General features: G+C 39.9%; 1 protein-coding gene and 1 non-coding gene across 5 annotated transcripts in view; both read left to right on the forward strand.

The window, feature by feature from the left end:
• sev (receptor protein-tyrosine kinase sevenless) overlaps positions 1-25,018 on the forward strand; it is a 1,896,734-nt gene that overhangs the window by 1,861,625 nt on the left and 10,091 nt on the right. For 3 of the 4 annotated variants that reach the window (XM_089239534.1, XM_089239532.1, XM_089239535.1), the window contains one exon: positions 4,541-4,650. In XM_089239534.1, the coding sequence (XP_089095660.1) occupies positions 4,541-4,650 (110 nt within the window). The remainder of the gene's footprint in view (positions 1-4,540; positions 4,651-25,018) is intronic. The other variant, XM_089239533.1, reaches the window with a different exon arrangement.
• Positions 6,320-6,393, forward strand: TRNAS-GGA (transfer RNA serine (anticodon GGA)). The gene has a single exon. It is a non-coding gene; the product is annotated as a tRNA-Ser (tRNA).

Genomic DNA, 25,018 nt, shown 5'->3' on the forward strand with positions numbered 1-25,018 from the left:
TGTTGCCTCAGAATAGTTAGGGGGGCCTGACCAAGCTGCAGGTCCCGGTGCTTTAGCTGGTGTTTACATGCCCCTTCTGTTTCTTACTACTGGGTCTGAAGGGATAATTTCAAATGAAGTTTTATAAATGAAAGAAATCATATGGAAATATCACTAATTTAACCACTTTTATTAGCAGCTTAGCCCGTACGTGATGTCTGCACTCTGCGTATTTTACCATAAAATTCAATTAAAATGAGTATGAAGAAGAGATTCTTTGGATGAGTACCCTGCATAAATGTGTGCCGTTTTGCTTTTTTAATGTTTTTAAATTTGTTAATTAAACCAAACAAGTTGGGTTTTATGCTTGTTTACAAGTTGAATAGCAGTAATCCCATTTTAGGAAGAAAGCTTTCCCTACTTCTTCGTCCCTTAATATCCAAACAAGAGGTGGATGAGGGGGGGGGGGGGTGATGGGGACGATCACCACACCAAGAATCTGATAATATGGTAGAATAAATCTGTCCCGTATTTTATAGGACAAGAAATGACTAACAAAAATTTCCTCCTCCGACACGATTTGTAAGATGGCAACGGTTAGTTGAAGTTCTAAACATCGTGGTGGCAAGTCGCACATGTACGTAGCTTGCATGTTTTGTATTTCAAGAAATTAAATCTAGTTCTAAAATGCAAGGGCGTAGCGAGGGGAGGGACTTTTAGGGGTCTGCCCCCCCCCGAAATGTGAGAAAACGACCGAAAAGAAATGAAAGTGGTCTCCCCCCCCCCCCGAACGAAATTTTTGGCTACGCCCCTGCTAAAATGTCGTTTCATAATTCCGAACAAACGACCGCGAAGCAAGCCCCAAAGAAATCAGCAGGTGCATATTGTGAAGCGACAGGAAGCTTCGATGAAAGAGAAAGATTGAGGAGGTTAAAGGTTAGGTAATGGCCGCTGGAGTTCTCGGGGTCCTGAACGGAGAGTCGCATGGACAAAGAAATTAGAGATCGGCAATAGCCAATCTTATGAATAACTTTCAACAAACGAATAGAAACTTAGAGATGATGTGTAAAGTATCAAATCAAATAAAATGGGTGGAGTTTTCCAAGGGACTGTGGCGTCCGTAATCAAATCTTAAATAGCAGGAGAAAATCTGGATACAGAGTTAGAGAAAGGGAGCTTGAGCAGCCCTCGTTGCATTCACATCAAAAGCGATTCAAAATGTGCACCTTTCACACAACACACTGTCGCTCAGCTCGTTGAGTGTTAAAAGATTGTTGGGGTAAACAATGTCCTTCAGTGTGCTGTACCTCACGAATTGTTTTCCCATCTGGACCTTTTGCGACTTGAAATTGCGTTTGAAAACTTCTCTTGCGGCAGTAGGGCTGTGATTTAATCGGTAGTACTCCAACATCCCACACAATAAACACACGTTCCTCCATGAAATACATCACTTTTTTACACTTATCATACATCACCGGAATTTCTTTCACTATACGCTAATAGCGGCCACGTTTCAACGGTGAAATCTTCGACAACTGATCGTTACCGTGAAGTGCCGGCTTTCGCCGCATCTTCTCCATCATTGGAACTCAAATGAGTTCTTAAGGCTATCAACATGGCTGTGTGCCCATTGATAATTATTAAATGGGCATAGATTCGACTGATACAAATACAAATACAACGCCACAACAGGCAAATTGCCCAACGAGGTGGCTGACTTAAGAACATCGTGGATCCCCGAGCCATTTTTTGGAGGCCCTACCTACTACTGCTACACCACACACAAACTTATTTTTTTTTAAATACGTCATTCTTATTCGAGCATAGAATTTCCCGACAGCGAAAAGGCATTCTTTTGTAAAATCGCCATCCAAGAAAGATTTTTTTTTTTTTTTTTTTGCGCGCGCGATTTTTTCAGCTATTACAAAATTTACTTTGACAAACACTTCTTCGCTTTCTTGCTCCGGCTTTTGGAACGTGCCCTGCTGGCATTTCAAATCCATTTGCAGACGATTCACTTTATCTAAACAAAACTGCTCGTGAAGGTGTATGAAATTATCCGCGTGCTTCGACTCAGTGTTATTTTTATGTTGCATACGTTTGATACTGAAAGACTCACGACATATCAAACTGGCTTGTTATCAATCGTCACAAAAAGTACAGAGCCTTCTCCTTTTCATTAAAAACTCAGCGTGAATCGCTTTATTTATGTTTTTACATGGATGCCATGCAGTTAGAAATTAAACTTTAATACATTATCCAAATATATCCCATGTTATGGTTATTACCCATCCGACAACATTATCTACCACTTGGCACTGTCAGATACTGGTAGATGACCGATTATAGCTGGTCTGATCGATCATCATTGGTTTTAATACTACTATAAAAAATTTAGAAATATTGAAAAAAATTTTAAAACTAACAGTTCATACCAAATTAAGCAAGGTTTTAAAACCATGCCATTGGAATTGAAAAGTTTCTGAACTTGAAAGACGGACGAGCCAAAGTACTTGAGTTTAGTTTATTAATTAACCCTTCGGCAGTTACGCATATTCAGATAAAACCTTTGAAAATGGGCAGAGCCTGTTCAGGAAAGACGATGCTTTCACCCATTCTCCCCAGCAGGTAGCCGGATTTTCGGTGATTGGGGATCCTCCCATCGCAACAACATGAATAGACCTATACAAGGATGACGTCACTCTCCGCTACCATACGAAGGTTTTTAACAACTGGCTGTTGCGAAGATATATTTCGGAAAGAGAGAAAATTCAACTGCCCCTGTGGGGAATCGAACCCACGTCCTTTCACTTTCCGGGTGAACGCACTAGACTACAGAGGCACAGAATCTCTCAATCTTTCCTTGGAGCTCGTGTACAACCGTACATGGACGGCCGGACCAGACTCAGGCCAAGCTCACAACTGCTGACGTTGCCACCAGATGGCGACTTATACAAGGAACTAAAAGTGACCGTACATGGACGGCCGGACCTTGTATAAGTATGGTTAGACCTTCCCTTTTGCGTTAACTCAGAAATGTGATAAATTAGGATTGGAAGATTGTGCAGGCTTGGAAAAGTGTCACTTCAAAAACTTCACAGAACTGGCTGCAATGTAGGACCTAAAGTTCCAGAAGTTTAAAATAATTATGGTAATATTCAAGTTCGATGTTCGCAAAGAACGTGAAAGATGTCCAATGGATACTAAAAATTCTATATTTTTGGAATACATCAGCAGTGTAATAAACTCGATTTATAGACTGTGAGGTTATTGAGGAAATGATGTGCATAGATAATAACGAGAGATTGTAGTTGAAAAAATAAAGAAATGGTGAAATTGCGAAATTCCTTACATTTACTCATACAATATTGTTTGTCGAGACCGATACAAAAGAATGTGTTTGATTGTAACAGACTGTGATCAATGATAGTTGAGGGGAGAGAGGTTTTTCATTCGACTATAGGTGTGAGGAAAAACAAACTGTATTTAAAACAGTCAGAAGATGCAGAAATAGGATTTAATTTTTGGGGACGGTTTATATTCTGTTAGAGATATAGGATGGATGGCTTAGTTACAATATCAAAGTTGACCACGGATAATTTTATATAGCATAGTTTAGCGGTAAATAAGTCAGTTTATGATGAGAGGGTGAAGGAGTGGGGGGTCCTTTCTTTATTACGTAAAAAAATTCAGCTCAAGGGGTGTTAGTTCAACGTTCATAGTTATTTTGAAACATAAATTCTGTATCATATCCATTTCTAAACTAATCATCACCCGAAAGTTTCAAAACTCAAATGAAAATCAAATATAGAAGAAATAACAGTGAAAGGGAAAAAAAGCGATACTCTATTTTTGGACTGAAAAAAAAAAAAACTTCAGACCACAGAAACATCTTCAAGAATTCTCTTTCCCTACAACCCTTTGCACGTTTGCTCCTCAAGATAGCAATTACAATGCAAGGGATAATAGCATTGTCACCGTGTGCTTTCTTTATTGTGTAGCTGTATAGAGCGTCCTACAATGGCATGATCTCTTCTGAATACTGGAGGAGGAGCTCGTCAACTGCAGGGGTGACAGATTTACACAAAGAAAGTAGGAGGAGGGTCGGCCGGATATATACGGCGCTGCCCATCGAAGGGTTAATAAATTAATTATAACAAAAATTAACCCTTGAATACCAACTCCACGCATCAGAAACGGCGTCGGTAATATATGTAACACAGTTTTTATTTTAGTTATATAGTATTCTAGGGTTAATTAAGTTTAGTTAGGTTTAAGTTTATATTAGATAAGTATTTATTAATTTTGGCACTCCAGTCTCTATTGGTATACATCAGGGGTGTTTTTTGCACCACTGGAATCAATGGTAAACATAGCACAATATTCATAAATTCTCATCACCTGTTTTACCATATACAATTAACTTTCTTCTACCAATGAAGAATTTTTTTTCATATCGATATTTTATCATTTATACTTGTAAAGTGCCACGAACCTCTTTGCTTGTAACTCCTATAACTGAATTCTGTTTTTATTGCATGGTTATCCGCATAATTTCTAGATGGATATATTACAGCTGACGCTGGTAGTGCTTGGGGCTGTTATTCAAGAACTTCTGAGGAGTACGAAGACACTTTTAGTACCAGAAGTGATCCGGGGATGTCTTCAACAGTGAGTAAACATTTTCTGTAAAAGCTAAGAAAGCGGCCTATTGTGTACAATGTGTTTTTAATACGTGTTATCAATTCTGGAATTTCAGAAATATTTCACTCACTACGCGTCAGTGAATTGTGAAAAAGTGCAACTTTTTCTGATCATACCGTAATGAACTGTTTTTCTGCCTTTCACTTACTAGCTAAAACAAAACATTTTTGTAGTTAATCATGAATTATTCACTGATAATGAAATAAATGAGTTGATCAATGTATTATTATATAAAGAGGAAACATATCGACGGCCTAGTTCACAACGGTAAAAACTCAAAAATGAAATTTTTGAATTATGCATGCCATGAGAACGGTGGAAAATTCCTTTACATATACCCTGACACCAAACTCCCAACTCTGCTTATACACCGCCCGCGCAATTCCATACCGTACTCAGATTTTACCATGACATACGCCCATTGGCTAAGATCAATATTACGTCATTAAAGATCAAGGTGGGGCTAACGTGAAAGAGAGGGCTACGATACTAGAAAGCCACGTGACCAACTGAGTCCTAGCTCCTTCACGTTGCCGCTTGCTTTTTAGCTGAAAGGATGACATTTTTTTCAGTTCTTCCAACGTGTGATCCAAAAATGAAGCTGAATAAATATTTTTTCGTTGCGAATTTATAGATCCTGAGAAACATCCAAATGCATGGTAAGTGTTAAATACATTTTCAACCATCTTTATTAATATTAAATCTAAAACAGAGTTGTCTGTATGAAGTAAAGCAAATTTATCACAACACGTGCTAAATTATTCGTGTTTCTGACGTGGAGAAATTTCATGATTTAACTATTAGTAGAATGTATAAAAAATAATTAAGCTTGCGATGATGACTAAGGAGTTCTCAGTGCAGAGATTCTTTACTTTTTTGTCGTTTTCTTTGCTGGATATTTATCTGTGAAATTTGCGCAAAAATGTAGTCAGGGTTTTGAATCAATTTCTATTTTTATTTATTTTGCATTCTGCTTGCACACTTACTTAATAGGTACTAAAGTAAGTACAAGGATGACGTCACTCTCCGCTACCATACGAAGGTTTTAACAACTGGCTGTTCAAAGATATATTTCGGAAAGAGAGAAAATTCAACTGCCCCTGCGGGGAATCGAACCCACGTCCTTTCACTTTCCGGGTGAACGCCCTGGCGTGAGTTGAAAAACAGCCAGTTGTGAGTTGATCAAACCGCCAGTTGTTAAAACCTTCGTATGGTAGCGGAGAGTGACGTCATCCTTGTATAAGTCGCCATCTGGTGGCAGCGTCAGCAGTTGTGAGCTTGGCCTGTCTGGTCCGGCCGTCCATGTACGGTCCCTTTCAGTGTACACGAGCTCCAAGGAAAGATTGAGAGATTCGGTGCCTCTGTAGTCTAGTGGCTAGGGCGTTCACCCGGAAAAAGAAAGGACGTGGATTCGATTCCCCGCAGGGGCAGTTGAATTTTCTCTCTTTCCGAAATATATCTTCGAACAGCCAGTTGTTAAAACCTTCGTATGGTAGCGGAGAGTGACGTCATCCTTGTATAAGTCGCCATCTGGTGGCAGCGTCAGCAGTTGTGAGCTTGGCCTGTCTGGTCCGGCCGTCCATGTACGGTCCCTTTCAGTGTACACGAGCTCCAAGGAAAGATTGAGAGATTCGGTGCCTCTGTAGTCTAGTGGTCTAGGGCGTTCACCCGGAAAGTGAAAGGACGTGGGTTCGATTCCCCGCAGGGGCAGTTGAATTTTCTCTCTTTCCGGAATATATCTTCGAACAGCCAGTTGTTAAAACCTTCGTACTAAAGTAAGTGTTATATATATTTTCAACTCATCGGAAAAAGTGTTGATACACATGTATGGTACAAATTTCAGAAAAGTTTTGGCTATGATGTATATGTAATGTTATATTTTCAGTATAATATGTAAATAAATGCACTCATGATGTACATAACTGAAATAAAATAATGTAAAATAATGTAAATAATTTTTTCTCGAAAATTTTTTGTATCAGCATGTATCAGAAGCCACTAGGGGTACTGCTATTTTGGATTTACTTCTTACTAGTTCTGAGGATCTAGTTGAACATGTTTCGGTGGGGGAAGAGTTTTCTTCCAGTGATCATCGTATCGTCAGATTTCACTGTAACTTTTCCTCGGGTAAGGTTGATAACAAAAGACTGGTTCCTTGTTTTCGGAGAACTAACTTTGATGTTTTGCGAAGAAGGTTAGCGGAAGTTTTCAAAGACCGGTTGGAATCAGTAGGGGTGGTAAGTCAATGGGAAGAATTTAGTACGAAGCTGTTTTGCACGACGTCATACCCTTTGTTCGAAAAAAGCGTGTTTGTACATACACCCTCTATGGTTCACGGATAGCGTGCGGAACCTTTATCTTGAAAAGAAAAGAGCATTCAGAGAGTATAAAAGTGGACGAGGTGACCTATCATTGTTTACTGATAAAAGAAGACTGTTGAAGAAAGCGATAAGGGATAGTAAAAAGCAAGTTGAATCTAGGTTGGCAGATAACATTGGCTCTGACCCAAAATCATTTTTTCGATACGTCAATAATGGATGTAAGGGGACAGTTGGCCCCCTCTCGATAGGAGGCTCAAAAGTAGAGAGCAATGTAGGCATGTGTAGTGCTTTCAATGACTTTTTCGCGTCGGTTTTTAATGGAGATAATGATATTCGATATACGGGTGTTGCATGGGGTAATAAAACGCTCAACGATATTCAAGTGGAAGACGTGGAGGTCCTAAATCTTCTAAGAAATGTATGTGCAAGCAAAGCACCAGGACCAGATGATATCTATCCCAGGGTTCTCAGGGAAGGTGCTAATGAATTGTTGTGGCCAGTCGCACAGATATACAGGAGTAGTGTTGCTGAGGGTATCGTCCCGAGAGATTGGAAACTGGCTAACGTTGTGCCGATATTTAAGAAGGGTAGTAGAGAAGTGGTGTTTAATTATCATCCAGTGAGTTTGACGAGCTCCCTCTCGAAAATTTTGGAAATTATCATCAAAAGGCAGTTTGTGAAGTGGATAGACGAGAATAATGTATTGTCGGATAATCAGCATGGGTTCAGGAAGGGGAAGTCATGTGTAACTAACCTCCTTTGCTTCTATGATTACGTGACTAAGGCTTTGGGTAAGAGCAAAAATGTCGACGTTGTTTACCTTGATTTCCAGAAGGCATTCGATCGGGTCCAACATGGCAAACTCTTGAAGCGTTTACACGAGATTGGAATAGGGGGCAACTTGCTGAATTGGATAGAATCGTGGTTAAGAGATAGGTCGCAACGAGTTATGGTGAACGGGGAATTCTCTGGTTGGACAGACGTCACAAGTGGAGTTCCTCAGGGAAGTGTCCTTGGCCCCATACTTTTTTCACTTTTTATCGACAAACTCGATCAGGGTATCGATGGAATTACTAGCAAATTCGCAGATGATGTGAAGCTAATGGGGGTAATCGGAAATGAAAGCGATAGGGAGTTGCTCCAGACCAACTTAAACAAGATTGCAGCATGGGCAAATGAATGGAGCATGACGTTTAGCGTAGATAAGTGCATGGTCGCTCATTTTGGTTCGAAGAACCCACGGTTCTCTTACGAGTTGAATGGTGTCACTATCCCGGATGCAACTAGAGTCACCGATTTGGGAATTCTCATTGACGAGCGACTTAAGTTTTCTGAACATTGTTCAGCGGTTGTCAAAAAAGCGAATAGAATGCTTGGTCTCATTTTCAAAAAGGTCTCTTCGCGTTCTCCTAAAGTCATTCTTCCGCTTTTTCGAGGCTTAGTTCGTCCTGGACTGGAGTATGCTGTAAGGTTTTGGAGACCATACCTACAGAGGGACATAGACTTGGTTGAAGGGGTGCAGAGAAGAGCTACGCGTGTCCTTATTGGCACACAGGGCTTGAGTTATGAAGAAAGACTTCATTTTTTGAATATGTTTACATTGGATGAACGCAGGTGTCGAGGAGATATGATCGAAGTGTTCAAAATTTTCAATGGGATGGATAGGATGGACCATGAACTTTTAGTACACCGCCAATCGACTGCTTTTACAAGGGGACACCAGTATCGATTGGTGAGGGACAATGCAAGGTTATGGTGTCGCAGGGAATTTTTCTCCAATAGGGTTGTTAATAAATGGAATAGCTTACCCCCGGAGGTAGTAAATTGTAACACAATTGACACGTTTAAAAAGAAATACGATAAACATGTTGGGGTAAATCGAGAAGCTATCCATTCTTAGAATAAGACAACCATAAGTATTCTTTATGGGCATTGTATAATATTTTATCATGTGTATATATTGTTTGTAATTTGTGTTAATTGCATTTTTAATTGGGTTGCTGTATTTTTGAAACATATGACATCCATATTTTTATGGGCATCTTTTTATCAGCCACCTCGTTGGGCATTTTGCCTGTTGTGGCGTTGTATTTGTATTTGTAAATTATGGCTATGATAGGAGCATAATGCAAACAAAATTTTATGAGATGATGGGGCTTATGAATTTCAATATTAATGATGTAATATATATATATATATATATATATATATATATATATATATATATATATATATGAACGAAACATTTTATTAGCATTATGTATCAATTTTTTTTACTACTGCATATTTCAATAAAATAAACAATTTTCCTTAAAATTTTATATTGTCTAACAGTTTTTTTTCTGTTTATAGATATATTGCAATGTCTAAGTAATGTAGTGTGACAGTTTCTGATTACCGTTCGGAAGAACATGCCACGATGTTTTGTTTGCCAAGAGAGGAGCCTCTTAGGTCCCAATAAAGTAAGCAATTTTCTTTTAAATTCAATATTAGCTAATATTTTTTTTCCTCTTTTTATCAATATACAGTTGATCTCGCTTATTAATGTTTTTGTTGTCTCAACTCTAAGTAATTCTTATTAAGATTTCCAGTTTAAAGCGTTTTCCCACTTATATGTTTTCATGATGGTTTTTTGAAAATGCTATAAGTGGAATCCACTGTATATATTACAATATATATTTCATGCACACGAGCGCTTGATCAACGCTTCAATTAAACGACCTGTAAAAATTACTTAAAAGTATTATAATCATGCAGATTTCAGGTATACATATATCAAAGGAACCTTTAATGTGTGTGTGTGTGATGGATAACTCAAGAAAGGTTGAAAACCTTGCAATATCGGCTAAAAATATTTTCTGTTTGTCTATATATACACTCATGTCCATAAATTAAGGATAATTCAGAATCACACGGAAATCGAAATCTAAAGTAAAAATTTCACCTGTAGAATTATCACACACATCTGCAAGAATGATATGCAAATTTCAGGAAGCCACCAGATGATGCCGATAGTAGGTCACAATGACGAGAGTATAAGAGGGGGGTATATAAGGAAAATGTGGCAAAGAAGTAAAATTGTTCACAAGAGCTGTAAGGCGCTCAGTGCCATAAGCGAATAGTTATGACACAGAGGACGCATGTGGATGATTTTTTACGTGGTAGAATTATCGGCCGCCTGGAATGTGGGCGTACTCAGATGGAAGTATCCGAGGAACTTCGAATTGCCCAAAGTGTCATCTCTAGGCTTTGGCAACGATTCCAAGATAACGGAAATGTCAGTAGACGTTACAGTACAGGTCGCCCCCGAGTTACAACGCCGAATGAAGACCGGTATTTGGCAGTAACTGCCAAAAGAAGCAGACGGAGCACAGCATCCGACCTGTCTCGTCAGCTATCTGCAGCCACGGGTACCACAGTTTCAAGGCAAACCGTGTACAGACGTTTGGGAGATATTGGTCTATATGCTCGTAGGCCTGTCAGATGTGTTCCGCTCACGGCAACTCACTGTCGGCAGCGATTAGCCTGGAGTAGAGAACATGCGATGTGGACATCGTCACAGTGGGCTTGTGTGATGTTTTCCGACGAGTCCAGGTTTAGCTTGCAGTCTGATTCACGTCGGACTTTCACATGGAGAACGCCAGGTACCCGTTACCACCAAGACAACAGCATTGAACGACACCGTTACGGTGGTGCAGCATTGCTCGTTTGGGGTGGAATTATACTGGGTTCCAGAACAGATCTGCATGTTCAAACCGGAACCATGACAGCCCAAATTTATCGGGACATCATTCTGGAACAACATGTACGTTTGTTTAGGGGTGCCATGGGCGCAGAATTTGTGTTTATGGTTGACAACGCCCGTCCTCACCGAGCAAACATCGTAAACGAATGCCTTGAATCTGAGGATATAACCCGTATGGAATGGCCAGCATTCTCACCTGACTTGAATCCGATAGAGCATGTGTGGGACATGCTTGGCCGACGAGTTGCAGCCCGTCAACCACCTCCTACATGTGTACCGGAACTTCGGAGAGCATTGCTTGCTGAGTGGAGTGATCTTCCCCAAGATCAGATCGATAATTTGATGCTCAGCATGCCTAGGCGTTGTACGGACTGTATTTCATCGCATGGGAGAAATACAATGTATTAACCATCATACCAACCATGTAATAGTAAGTTTTTTTAAAGGAGATATTTTTTACAATTGCTCCAGGGAGCAAAAATCGTAGTTTTTATGAATGGTATCATACATACACCATCGTTTTTGTTCTTTATCCTTTGTTTAATAAATGGACTTCATGAATAAGTAACGTTTGTTGTGTTTCTGAACCTTTATTTGCCGGAGCTGGCATTATCCTCAATTTATGGACATGAGTGTGCATACAGTAGACTCTGGACCATCCGGCCTAGTTCAAAAAAGAATGCATTAATGAATTACAAAATATTACCCTTTTCACATTTGTGTAATCATTTATCAATGAACAGTAAAAAATAAGTTTAAATAATTATGTAAGAACTTGGCCTATGTTTAACATTTATTTTTTGTTCATTCAAAAGTGTGTGTGTTCATACTGTACGACAGTTTTTCCCTACCTTTTTGATGTTGTGCCCCCCCCCCCCCCCAGTGAAAGTCAAGTCACCACGGACTCCCTGTAGGATAGGTTAATTTCCATGCTCTCCCCGTCAAATCCAAAATGATTAGTAGTGATAAATTTTTATTATTTACGTACCATAAGAAATTAAAGTAGTAAATTACAATTTCACAACAATACATGTGCTCTTCATGCTATAATAATAAATAAATAGTCCCGAAATCCATGGGGGTATTTTAAGAAAGTAGAAATTGATTTAACAACCTGATTGCATTTTAGTTCATATATTTGTTTAAGCACTAAAGTTTTTTGATGAATGTTATTCAAATCAAGAGAAACGTTGATACAAACGTTACAAAACAAATTTCTAATTCTTCTTGGGTACTTTGCATGTTTAAAAATTGTAATTTTCTCTTTGCCTTCTGTCTCTTGAGCAATGACTATGAGGAGTAAACTGTAAATAAAATTTTGCGAGATGGCGAGGGGGGTTTATCAGGGTTTAAGCTACGGTCGCATTTTTCGTAAAATGCGAAAGAAAATTGTGGCATGCGAAAAAAGTAGTAGCCATTTTCGCAAAAATGCGTACACAACGAGTAGACATCCAAACATCAATTATTACATTAGGGGTCATTCAAGTATCACGTCAGCATCGGGGGGGAGGGGTTTCGGATTTGCTGACTTTTGATGACAAGGGGGGGGGGTTTGAAGGTTGCTTACGTCATCAACCACCCTTTTTGAAGATATGAAATATTCTAAGCTGCTGACTAAATTTTGCTCACAAGGGGTGGAGGGGGTCAGTGTTTTGCTGACAAGGGGGGGGGGAGGTGTCAAAAATGGCTAAAAATCTGCTGACTTGAATGGCTCCTTAGCATTGTAGAATTTTGCTAAAGCTTCTCCCCCCCCATTTTCGCTTTTTTGCGAAAGGAATTTTTTATCCAGCTTAAACCCTGGGGTTTATGGATTTAAAAGGTAATGAAAGAATTTGTTTCTTTGAAAAGACTTTTTATTAGCATTGTGCACCATTTTTTGCTGCTACTGTATATTTCAATAAAGTGAATTTAAAGGAAAATTGCTTATTGGCTAACAGATTCTTTTCTATTTACAGATATATTCAAATGCCCAAGCGATGTAGTGTGGCAGATCTAATTACCATTCAGAAGAACATACCACGACGTTTTGTTTCCCAAAAGAGGAGCCTCTCAGGTGCCAGTGGCTTCGGAAAATTCCAACCAACCTGCAAGGGTTGAAGGATCCACGAGTGTGTATAAAGCATTTTGAAGAAAGCTGTATAATTAGGACTGATAGATGCATTGTTAATGGTGAAGTAAAGTTTTTCCCTCGAAAAATTCCAAAGATCAAAGACAATGCTGTTCCAACAATTTTTGAGAATTTACCAGAATATCTGAGTTCTAAGTCAACATCATCGCGTAGGCTCGCAGATGCTGAACAAGAACATTTTAATCTTGCTGTTGAACTAAGTTTGCTAGAAAAAAATAATTTTGAAAATTCCAATGCAATTACGAACTTGGATGATGTGGTTGATTTTTTCAAACAAAAACAAACGTCAAATTTGATTCTTTTCAAGAAAGAATCACAACTGGCTGCATGCCCTATGAGGACAGATAATGAATGTCCTTCAGTTTCTGGGTGCATTGTGGTATATGAAAATTTACAATACAGTGTATACACAGATGGTAACAAAATTGAACCAAAAAAATTCTCAAAAGCAAAACTAATCTGTTCCAAGTCTATTCTGAAAGATGTCATGTTTTATGTAGAATCATGTTTATCACCCGATTCCGACAATGCGTTTGAAATTGCTGAAAAATTTGTTGAAAAATGACAGCTAAGTTTAGCTAGTGCAACAGTGAATATTAGATTATACTTTCACTAAATTAGAGGTTTCATCCCTGTAATAGTGAAAGTAGTACACTGAAGAGCCAAAAAAACTGGTCCACCTGCCTAATATCGTGTAGGGCCCCCCCGAGCACGCAGAAGTGCCGCAACACGACGTGGCATGGACTCGACTAATGTCTGAAGTAGTGCTGGAGGTAATTGACACCATGAATCCTGCAGGGCTGTCTATAAATCCGTAAGAGTAAGAGGGGATAGAGATCTCTTCTGAACAGCGCGTTGCAAGGCATCCCAGATATGTTCAATAATGTTCATGTCTGGGGATTTAGGTGGCCAGCGGAAGTGTCTAAAGTCAGAAGAATGTTCCGGGAGCCACTTTGTAGCAATTGTGGACGTGTGGGGTGTCGCATTGTCCTGCTAAAATTGTCCAAGTCCGTCGGAATGCACAATGGACATGAATGGGTGCAGGTGATCAGACAGGATGCTTACGTACCTGTCACCTGTCAGAGTCGTATCTAGACGTATCAGGGGTTCCATATCATGCCAACTGCACACGCCCCATACCATCACAGAGCCTCCACCAGCTTGAACAGTCCCCTGTTGACATGTAGGGTCCATGGATTCACGAGGTTGTCTCCATACCCGTACACATCCGTCAGCTCGAAGCAATTGGAACTAAGACTCGTCAGACCAGGCAACGTGTTTCCAGTCCTCAACAGTCCAATGTCGGTGTTGTCGGGTCCAGGCGAGGCGTAAAGCTTTGTGTCGTGCAGTCATCAAGGGTACACTTCGGCTCCGAAAGCCCATATCGAATGGTTCATATGGGCCCATGCGAATGGTTCGCACGCTGACACTTGTTGATGGCCCAGCATTGAAATCTGCAGCAATTTGCGGAAGAGTTGCACGTCTGTCACGTTTAATGATTCTCGTCAGTCGTCGTTGGTCCCGTTCTTGCATGATCTTTTTCCGGCCGCAGCGATGTCGTAGATTTAATTTTTTACCGGATTCCCGATATTCACGGTACACTCGTGAAATGGTCGCACGTGAAAATCCAAATTTCATCGCTACCTCGGAGATGCTATGTCTCATCTCTCGTGCGCCGACTATAACACCACGTTCAAACTCACTTAAATCTCGATAACCTGCCATTGTAGCAGCAGTAACCGATCTAACAACTATGCCAGACACTTGTTGTGTTATATAGGCGTTGCCGACCGCAGCGCAGTACTATGATTGGTTCAATATCTCTTTATTTGCATACGCATGCCTGTACCAGTTTTTTTGGCTCTTCAGTTTATTATCCATTCTATTGCTTTCAAATAACTTTATTGAAACAATGAACTAAACCGAAGCTTAGTTTATAAGCTTCTAAACCGATGGAGAAAAAAGAAACATTTGAAATCAAAAAAAAAAAAAAAATTAATTTATCAAGTTTAAGGGATGTCACAATTCTTAAAGTTTAATTTTAAGAAATGACTTCAAAAAATATTTCATTCAATTGCAAATAGAATACTAAAGGTATTGTGGCAATTGATTAATTTGTTTTGTCAAAATAAAATAATTAATGAATTATATAGTGAATATGTACAAGAAAAAACACTTTAAACATTATTTTCTCAGATTGTAGTTTTTTAGGTTATCCATGTGTGATTGAAAACTACTGCACCAATAATTCTGAAATTTTACAGAAAAATATCTTCGCGAAATTTCAGAAATCAAAATTCTACATTTTCTGTAAAACCACTACTCACTAAGCCAATTACTGAATCTGAAGTCTATTTTATTAATAAATGTCAAATAAACATTTCTGCAAGATTTCAGAATTTTTGGGGCAGTATTTTTTTTATCTCACAGATGAGCTCAAAACTGCAATCTGGAAAACACCGCGTTCAGTGGTTTTCTTGTAATGGCATAATTACTGTGATTCAATTATTTCTTTTATTAAGGAAGAATAAATTACCCAATTGACAAATTTTTGTAGCATTTCATTCTCAATTGAAATATTTTTGAAGTAGTTTTGAAAATTTGCCTTTAAGGGTGGTTGGTGGTGAGACCCCCCCCCCCCCCCAGAAAATGAATACTTAACAACATGCTGATAGATTCATCAATCAATTCGTGCAATTGCATTGTCACACAAATTACCGTATTTTAACATGTATAAAGAACTCCCCTGATTTTTTAAGCCTAAAATGTGGCACGATAGGTATATAATACTGTCCATGAATATAAAACCCCTACTGTTCTTAAGACAATTTTTGGCAAAAAGGTTTCCATGTAAACATTATAACAGGTACTTAATTTCGTGTGCGTTTTTCATACAATAATTAAAACAACCTGAAAGATTTTTTTGTTGAGCTTGTCCAGCAGAATCTAACAGTTTCAAGAGTGGAAAATAATTTGGGGAATTCCCAAATATTGAACTGCTTTGAGATAGGTTTCCCTTTTTGAATTATTTAAGACGTCAAGGTAAATATATATAAAAAATACTCCCAAAAGTATTTTATTTCTAAATTTAGTTTTTGTTAGGAAATTAGAACTTTCTTTCATAAGTGATAGTTGATTTTTCTCACTGTTATGCATAAAAAATAAAGCAGCAGGAAAATTAGAGCAACTTATATTGCAATACTGTCGTTGACATTTTTAATACTTGGTAGTTTCCAAATTCTCGTTTTTTTTTTTTTTTTTGTATCCTGTATATAGAGGTAATTATTACACCCTAATGTGTTACAACGCTGTTGTGCACATTTGTAGTATTTTGTAGATTCAATATTTTGGTGGTATTTCCAGTTTTGTGATGAATTATGCATTAAATGATAAATAAAAAATTTATACACTTTTCTATGTCTGAATTTTTTTTTCTCCTATTTCAATATTTCTTCATACTGAAAATAAGTAGTTTGCAATTTTTTTTTAATTAGCTGAAAGCTGTATTTTACTACATGGAATGATATATCTTGTATAGCTAATGCAAATAAACTTAGTTTCAGAATGTGTGTGCTATATAGATTGTCATTTGCTGGTTATGAAAATGCAATGGATTACAATGCTTTGTGAATCTGAAGAAAATTTAATTGAAGGGTTTTTCAAGGATATCTTTATTTTTAGAGAGTTTACAAAGTTTAGTGAGCTGTTGAAAAAGCAGGTAAATTGGTGCAGTGTATATTTTCAACGGTTTGTTATCCCAATTTTTAGGGTAAAATAAAAATCTTCGTTGCAGTTTTTATTCTTCCTGTGTTTATAATTTTTCAAAAAAAAAGTGTGGGGGGGGGAGAGTATTATGCACAGGTTTTTGCAACACGCGAAAAATAATTTCATTCATTGTATATGAAGACAAACAGAATGCGTATTTATATACTGCGAAAGATCGCAGAGAACGTTCGAAGAACTTGGTTATTTCAGTTGCAAGAAAGCCATGCTACGGGTGCGCTTGAGGAACAGGGAAGAAAGTTAGGACCCAGCTGGTCACGTGATCATCTTTTCTGCTCCGAATTCCATAGCCCTCTCTTTCTCGTTAAGCCGGGTTTTCCTAGGAATAGGTTTCTTGCGCCGCGTGAACCGAATTAGACCACTTCGCGCCGGCAGAAACGTTTTACATAATTATGCTACGCGTTTGTGTTTTCCTAGCATGCGCATCAGATCAGGGCGGCTATATAAAGTATATGGCTTTGGCATCAGCTACTCTGTCGTCTGCATGCTCCGGTTTGAAGGGAAGGGAAATAAAACACACAAGAGTGAAGAAAATATCGGCAAAACCGCGGCGCGCGACGCATTTGAATCCTCCAGAAGGAGTCAGCCAATAACGCCCAACGTAAAGCGCTGTCGTGAGCCGTATTGCACTGTGTAGGAAAACAGTCATGCTGCTTTTCTTACTGGTGAGTGGACGTCGTGTCGCGCTGGGTGAATCACGTTGCGCGCGGCACAGGAAACCTGCTCCTAGGAAAACCCGGCTTTAGCCCCGAGATCGAGAGAAATTCGTGGCGTAGTAGCCGAAGACTCGAACATTACGATTCGTGCTAAGGCGCGTATACACTAGCGCGCAGATCTTGCAACTCACGACCCCCTGCAGCGGTTTTAATCCGCTCGTGGGTACACAAACTTCCTTTGTGTTCCTTTCTTTCCTTTGTGTTAGCTGAAAAAACCGATTCCAGGTGGGTGCAGTGAAAACAGCTCGAGAATAGTTCGCAACACCGTACAAATTACTGAACAACCAATTGCGAATGCTTTCATTGCATGATCTGCGTGCTAGTGTATACGCGCCTTTACGGCTGTTACGTTTGACAACTTATCGCCAAACACCAGTGTTCATTATCGACATCGCTTTTGTCATGACTGCTCGCGGGATAATATTACAAGGATCTGAATACCCCAGACTGAAAATATCAATTCTGTTTTCACCAGAACCGGAAATATGGTAAAACTGATAAGTTCAAACAGGATGTTCCAAAAACCGGCAACGGGTAATACTATTTAAAAAAAAATCCTGAGTGGGCTTTTGAGGGAATCGAACCCACAATCTTCAAATCCCCGGCTCTAACCATTGCACCGACTGCGAATGTTGATTGCATGTAAAATTAGGTATATCTATCATTGAACGTCGCCGGGAAATATAGTGGCGCCAACCAACAATCGCCAGAAAAATGCTCGCCAATCACTATGTCGCGCATGCGTATTACATCGTGGCTCGAAGTTCTGAAGTCACGCTAGGGTGTGACGATTTAGTGACGTAATAGTGATCTTAGCCAATGAGAGTATCCCATCTTAAAATCCTATGTACGTTATAGAATTAAGCACGCCGCTCCCTACGGCAATTAAATCTGAGCCGATTCCCATTGAGTTCCATACAAAGTGAACCTTAAAAATGCAGATATCTCAAAACAGGGAATTTTGAGTATGATTTCTATCCCGGGATCCCTACAAAAAAGGCAACTGATAATTTTCTGAAATCTGAACTCTTAGGATCCCGGAATAAAAAGATTGAACCAGATCACATTTCTGTACGGAATCAAACATGCCTAAAGGCGGCTACACACTTCTACGACGTGACGTGTAATCACGTCAGGTCAGATGGCATGGGATCATATCAGACATTATATGGTTTGTACACTGGTCTGATGTTTTAAGAGATGCATTAAGGCTGAAACACACTACGATGACGAATTTGTGAGATCTTATTCGTGGCAATTCTGTGACGTACAAATTATGTGACGTGGAAATCCCACGAATCAGAATTAAAATGTCTCTGGCATGGAGTGTAATCACGTCACGTCAGTGTGGTGTTTTTCAGCTTTAACGCCGGCAGTCGAAGTTAAGCTGATGTGTGTTGGTCGTGATATATACTACTGTACTACCGTTTTGAGAACTTATAGCTGTTTTGACTTTTTGAAAAACTGTTGTTTTTTTTTCAACACCCATGAATGTGAGACGTGTTTTGGATGACCTTGATGAGGAAGAAATGACTGCATTAATCGTTGCAGTAAAGTGTTCGAGAAGAATGTGAATGCATTCCATACTGGGCCACCTTTCCTATACATGGGGCCCGGTACGTATATAATATTGCTGGGCTTCTTGGCACCGATTTTTTTTCTTCTGTGTGAGAGAGAGAGGAATTGAAAATTCAGAAAATGAAAATCATGAAAATTCGAAAAAATGCAAGAAGAAAAATTTCAGAATTGTGGAAATATACAATAGAATAACAGAAATATGGCGAAACCTCGCTACAACTTTACTCGATATATAATCCCTCTAACGATAGAAAAACTATCGTTGTAGAGGTAGAGTAGAGTTTTTAAGTCTTGCTCAGAAATGTCTATTCTCGAATGTTAAACTGCTGCCTCTCGATTAAACGATACTCCCACTATATCGATATTTTTCCTAGGTCGGAAGAATATCGTCATATCGAGGTTTCACTGTAATTCCAAAATTGATGAAAATTCTAAATGCCGGAATAGATGAACATTTAGAAATTATTAAACAATAAATTCCAGATATGGTGGAAATTCAGAACTATTTCTTCCTAGATGATAATGCAAAAAAAATTTATAGAATTTTTTCTTTCTAAATGAAAATGCAGATTTCCAGAATATATGAAAGAAATTATTGCTACCGTACCTACTCCACCAAACACCAACTCTGGCCATATCGCTATATTGCAATTTACTGCCATTAGTGAGATGGGTTGGAAGTGAAGGCGTTGTCTATCGGTGGTCGCCTCGAGTTCATTAGGGAAAATATCTTATCTATATCCTTCGTTGGGTTAGATCCCGGGACCCAGACAACAACCTTCACGATGGTAGACGAGCATCTTACCACCATGCCAATCGGGCACATGCTCCAGTTTTTCGCCACTGGTCGATCTGCCGCGAGATAAGGAATTTCGTGTCGAACACCACCGCTTTTTTTGTCACCTTTTTTTTGTAAAGTGTCACGTGACATCCGGGGTTTACTGAATTATTTTGAGCCAAGCTGTGTCTGGTTAGTGGGCTGAATAGTTTTCGCAAAGTGTTAGATTATACAAAAAATTTTCAAGTGGTAAAATTATTTCAATTTTTGATACAATATTTGACGTTTGAAATTATTTCAGAATTAAGGAAATACATCGAAATTAAAAAGAAATTCCTTATGCAAATGAACAAATTTTATGAGCAGAAAAAAATTAATTTTTTTTCATCGATATTTCTTACTGTTATCAGTTCGAGCGGCCAATCAAAGAATTATTTTGTGCCGAATGGAACTTCACAGTTCTGTTCCTTGAATTTTCCCTCTTGTCGAATTCCTCAGCAACCGCAATTAGAAACTTATACGATAGAGGGCTGACCCAAGCCACCAAGCCTAGAAGAGAAGACATAGTCTGGCTCCTGGCCACAAAAACCGACGAAGGGCTCACTAGAGCTACAAAGCCATGGACATAAATTTTGTATATATATATATTAATAGAAATGTTTCATTATAATTTTTTTAAATCTGTGTGTACTTTTTTGTCTTTTTTTTTAATATATGTGTTTTATGTCCATGTATTATTTAAATATGCATAATAAAGCACCCGACACCGCCCAGTCCCGTCATCCGCGGCAATGACTGAAATTGACAATGGTCAATGGAGCTTACGTGGTGCACGGTATGAAGCAGTTAAAGGATGACTTCGACGACCCTTCACATCCAGCGTCCGGGGCATCAGAACCGCCTGCTCCCTTCTAGTTGCGGCCCTGATTCCGAATCTTATTTATTGTTGTTTTTTTCATTTCTGTGTAACATGAGACTCCCTTATGCTTTTGGGGTAAGGCTCATGTATTAAGACGACCCTGCTTTTATCTCAGTTTTAGCGAGCGAAACAATAACATAATTAGGTTTGACTCTACATGTATGCATCAAAGAAAACGCACTCGTAAATTTGCTGTTAAGTCCTGCCCCTAAGGGTGGGGCTAACCGGGCTCCAGTATGGTGTTCCTGGGCAATTCTTACTTTTTGTCTTTCCACCAGTGCCGTCTTAACGCATGGGAACACGCCCCCCCCCCCCCGAGGCCTCACAAAAAAGAGAACCGGTTGAAATATTCAAGAATTTGCTGCGTAGAACCTCAGAGAAATTACTAGTCCGGGGGGGCCCCCCCACATGATGCTCTTAAGACGCGCGGCCCTGCTTTCCACACTATAAATTCATTTGTGAAAGCCCGTGGAAAATCTGGCCCGCCACAGATCTGGCTGACCTTCGCTTCAGAATGCAAGGGCCGATGCCTAGGGGCGCTGCAGCGGACTGTGGGGGTTAAATTAGGGGTGCTGGAACAATAGGCATCCTTATTTAATCCCCAACGCATCCCCACTTACAATGGGGTGCTGCCCTTTGCTGTCACGCGATAAGGGGATGACGCTGAGGGTGGCTGCGAATGTGCTCCGCACCTGTCGCCCATGAGGCTCGCTAGATGGCGCTGTGATGACGTCAGGAATTTTTCCTAAATTATCGTTTGTAATTTCTTTTTCATTCGCGCTAACATATAAATTCCTGTGTCGTCACTGTAGTGAACTTATGTTCTTCGTATAGTGAGCACTCATCACGACAAACATAAACAGGAATTTATTAATACAAAATTATAATAAGAACGTACACTTGAGACGACGATTCTCCTCGATCGCTTTCACACACCACATTCTTCCTCTCTGTTTATTACGAATGTCCACTTTTGTTTTTGCAATCTCCCGTCTCCTGAGGCTTTTCTTCTTCTTGTGCTCTGGAGCCTTATACCGTATTGTTACGTCAAGCTTTTAACTGAAAGACGCGAATACAGAACACTACACTCCCCACGCAAGATTGGGTTTACATATACACACAAACTGAATTCTCTTGTTTGTTCTGTTCCTTGAGGAATTTCAACAGCGCGGCTCGAAGTACCTCAGCAACGGTCTAGCATCAAACTTCTTAGACGCCCTGGTCATCATCACCTCGATGATCTCCACGTCGTCTATCACAGAGATTCGGAAGTAATCCGTTTGGAGGAGTTTCTTGAGTATCTTGCCGGTCGCCGCGTTCCTGCAACCTATGGTAGACTCACAGAACTTCTCGGTCGCCAACTCTTCGGACCAATTGGCATGAATCAGGACGCTCCGTAACACGTCGGACATCAACGTGATTCCACCCTCGGGTTTTATGTCGAAGCCAGACGAGGATGTCCCCGGTGGAATCGTGGATACCAGGATTCGTTCCACCTCGGAAAACGTGAGGCAGATGCACGTACTGCATGAAGCACTGAATGTGTCTCATGTCATGCTGAATAGTGATGAAATCATCCTTGGTTCTGTCTGCGAATATTTTGATCCAGAAGTCCAATCCATCGGACAATTCGTGGGGAGACGCGTGGCAAACCCTCTTCTTGCCTTTGGATCTGTCGAATATAGACATCTTCCAGAAGGCCTTCGTCATCAGCTTCAATCTCAGCCAAGTAAAAACCCTTCAGCCATCTTCATTTTCAGCAACGTCATATTTTTCGCTTCTAATGTCGGAGCGACATACACCGATGGCTTCTCGGTAAATGACTTCACGTGGTCCATAATACTACCCCATTGCTGGGCCCACATGTCCCCTAAAATATGCGCCGGAACAGGTCCGCGTTTTGAATCTTGTCGCTACCATAACAGTTCCTGGGCTTGCACTGGATATAAGCGTGGAGTTGCTTGTACGGCGGCTTCACCTGATTCCACAGCCTGGACACGGTGTCTTCGAGTATGTCGCACTCGTATCTATCCGGCCACATAGATCTGGTGTCTTCAAAGTCATTGAGCTTCGCGGTTTCGTTGCCGGGCTTCTCGAATTCCCAGAAATGTTTCCTGACGGGTTTACCGGTGACGTCTCTCAAAGATATCCACAAGTATGCCATTTCGTCATAGTCGCGAGCTTCCGCTATGATCCTCCTTAGATCCAGTTCCATTTTTTGGTTGCACTCTTCCGATTTGCTTCTGCTTTCGGTTGTATTGAGATGGTGAGTTTCTCCAACCTTCTTGCGTTTGAATTCGCAGATTTTGGTGGTGTCGAAATGCTCAGTCATGTCATCCACCAGCTCTGTCTACCTTTTGTATTTGTCCTCAGGCAGAGATGACATCTTGTCCTCTTTTTCCATATTCGCACTCACGCCCTTTTCCCTTGCTTAGGAGGCTTGTGCTCTTCCCTTTCAGCGGGGAAGGACAATCACCCTTCTGCGGTGTCTGCGGCTTCGCAAAGTAATCCATGTACGTTTGGTGGAATAATACACTGTTCCCGAATTTTATCTGTGACTGCAGCGAGAATTACAACAGGTTTACAAAAATCTTCGTTATTTCCTATTTCCAACGAAGCACTGATATTCACAAGTGATGCTTCAATTCTTTCTCCAAATGCACTCCTTAAGATGATTTTCCCTTTCTTAATTATTGGTTCCTGTATACAGTCAGAATGAATCACTGGAATTTGACAACCAGAATCCACTAAGCTTCTGATTTTTCTATTATCTACACAAATATCAGCATAACGTAAAGGGTTCGAATCCGTATTCGATTCACTGGAATTAAATAATTCCGATCGAATCTCTGCGATCAACACATCTCCCAATTTCTCTTTTGTGTTAGCCTTATATCTTCTGTCACAATCTCGAGCAAAATGATTCAGTCCACAGATGTAACGCTCCTTTGGGGTTTTTCTGATATTCGTGTTCTCGGTCTTGTTCCAGCCCTTATTGCGACGATATTTCCGAGTTGGTGGTTGATATGCTGTTCTTGTCGATGGTCCTCGTCCTTTTCTTCTCCATAAGTGAAGTGTTGTTGCTGTGATGATGGCCTTTCTTCGTCGAAGAACTCCTTCTGAATCTTGCCGAAGTCTGCCCTGACGTTCTCGTAGTCGTCCAATTTATTAGCAAGGACGTCGGGTCGCTTGAATTGAGACCACTCGTCAATAAAATGATCTCGAATGTCTGATGGTACTTAACGTTTTATCTGATTCGTAATAATCAAATCAGACAGTTCTTCAACCGTGGTAATCTCCAGGCCTCGGATCCATTCAGTGAAGAAGTGTCTGAGTTCATAAGCAAAATCACACCACGTTTCTTCCGATCGTTTACTGTGCTTCGTGAACATTTGTCGAAATCTCTTGGGAGTATGCTTATATCGCTTCAGCAAAATGGATTTGGCCTGGTCATAGTCATCTGTTGTCTCTTCATTTTCTCTAGCTATGACTTGCGCCACATCACAAGGTAATAGACCAATCAGATATGAAACCCAGAGTTTTCTTTTTATTTCGGCTCTTTTTGCTTCCCTCTTGCTCTTCGGATCGAACTTTTGCAAAATGTTCTGTAGCTCTAGCCTTGGCCTTGCCGTTGAGTTAATCAGGAATTCACTTGCCGCGCCGATGCGAATCCTTTCATTTTCTAGTTGCATTTTTCTGAGTTCGAACTCCATTCGTCTTTCCTCACTAGCTTTCATCTCTTTCAGTTTTCTTCCCTCGCTAGCTTCCATCTTTTTCAGTTTTCTCTCGTCATAGCATTCTGCCTCCGTTATTGCGGATTTGAGTTGAAATACCTTCATATCCATAACATTTTCAAGTCCCATTTCCACAGTGATTTGCTGTAAGTCCTCCTTTTTGCCTCGGGCTAAGAAAGCCATAATTCCCTCAAAGAAAAGAAAACCAGCGAATATTCTTATGAAAAAAAACGCTCACTGCACTTTTCCTTCTTTCTTCCAACACTCTTCAAGTGCTCTTCGTATCGCCTACTGACGACAAAAGTTCTCCACTTTTCACGTTGCCTTCTCACGACGAAAATTTTTCCCGTTAAATATTGTCTGATCTATTGGTCACTGTTCTGTCGACTGCGCCAATGTAGTGACCTTATGTTCTTCGTATAGTGAGCACTCATCACGACAAACATAAACAGGAATTTATTTATGCAAAATTAGAATAAGAACGTACTCTTGAGACGACGATCCTACTCGATCGCTTTCACACACCATTCTCTCTCTCTGTTTATTTTCGAATGCCCACTTTTGTTTTTGCAATCTCCCGTCTCCTGAGGCTTTTATTGTTGTGCTCCGGAGCCTTATACCATATTGTTATTT

Source organism: Pholcus phalangioides, unplaced genomic scaffold, assembly GCF_987345545.1.
Source record: "Pholcus phalangioides strain wild (caught in Gottingen) unplaced genomic scaffold, Ppha-v1.0 ptg000011l_1, whole genome shotgun sequence".
NCBI classification, from domain to species: Eukaryota; Metazoa; Arthropoda; class Arachnida; order Araneae; family Pholcidae; genus Pholcus; species Pholcus phalangioides.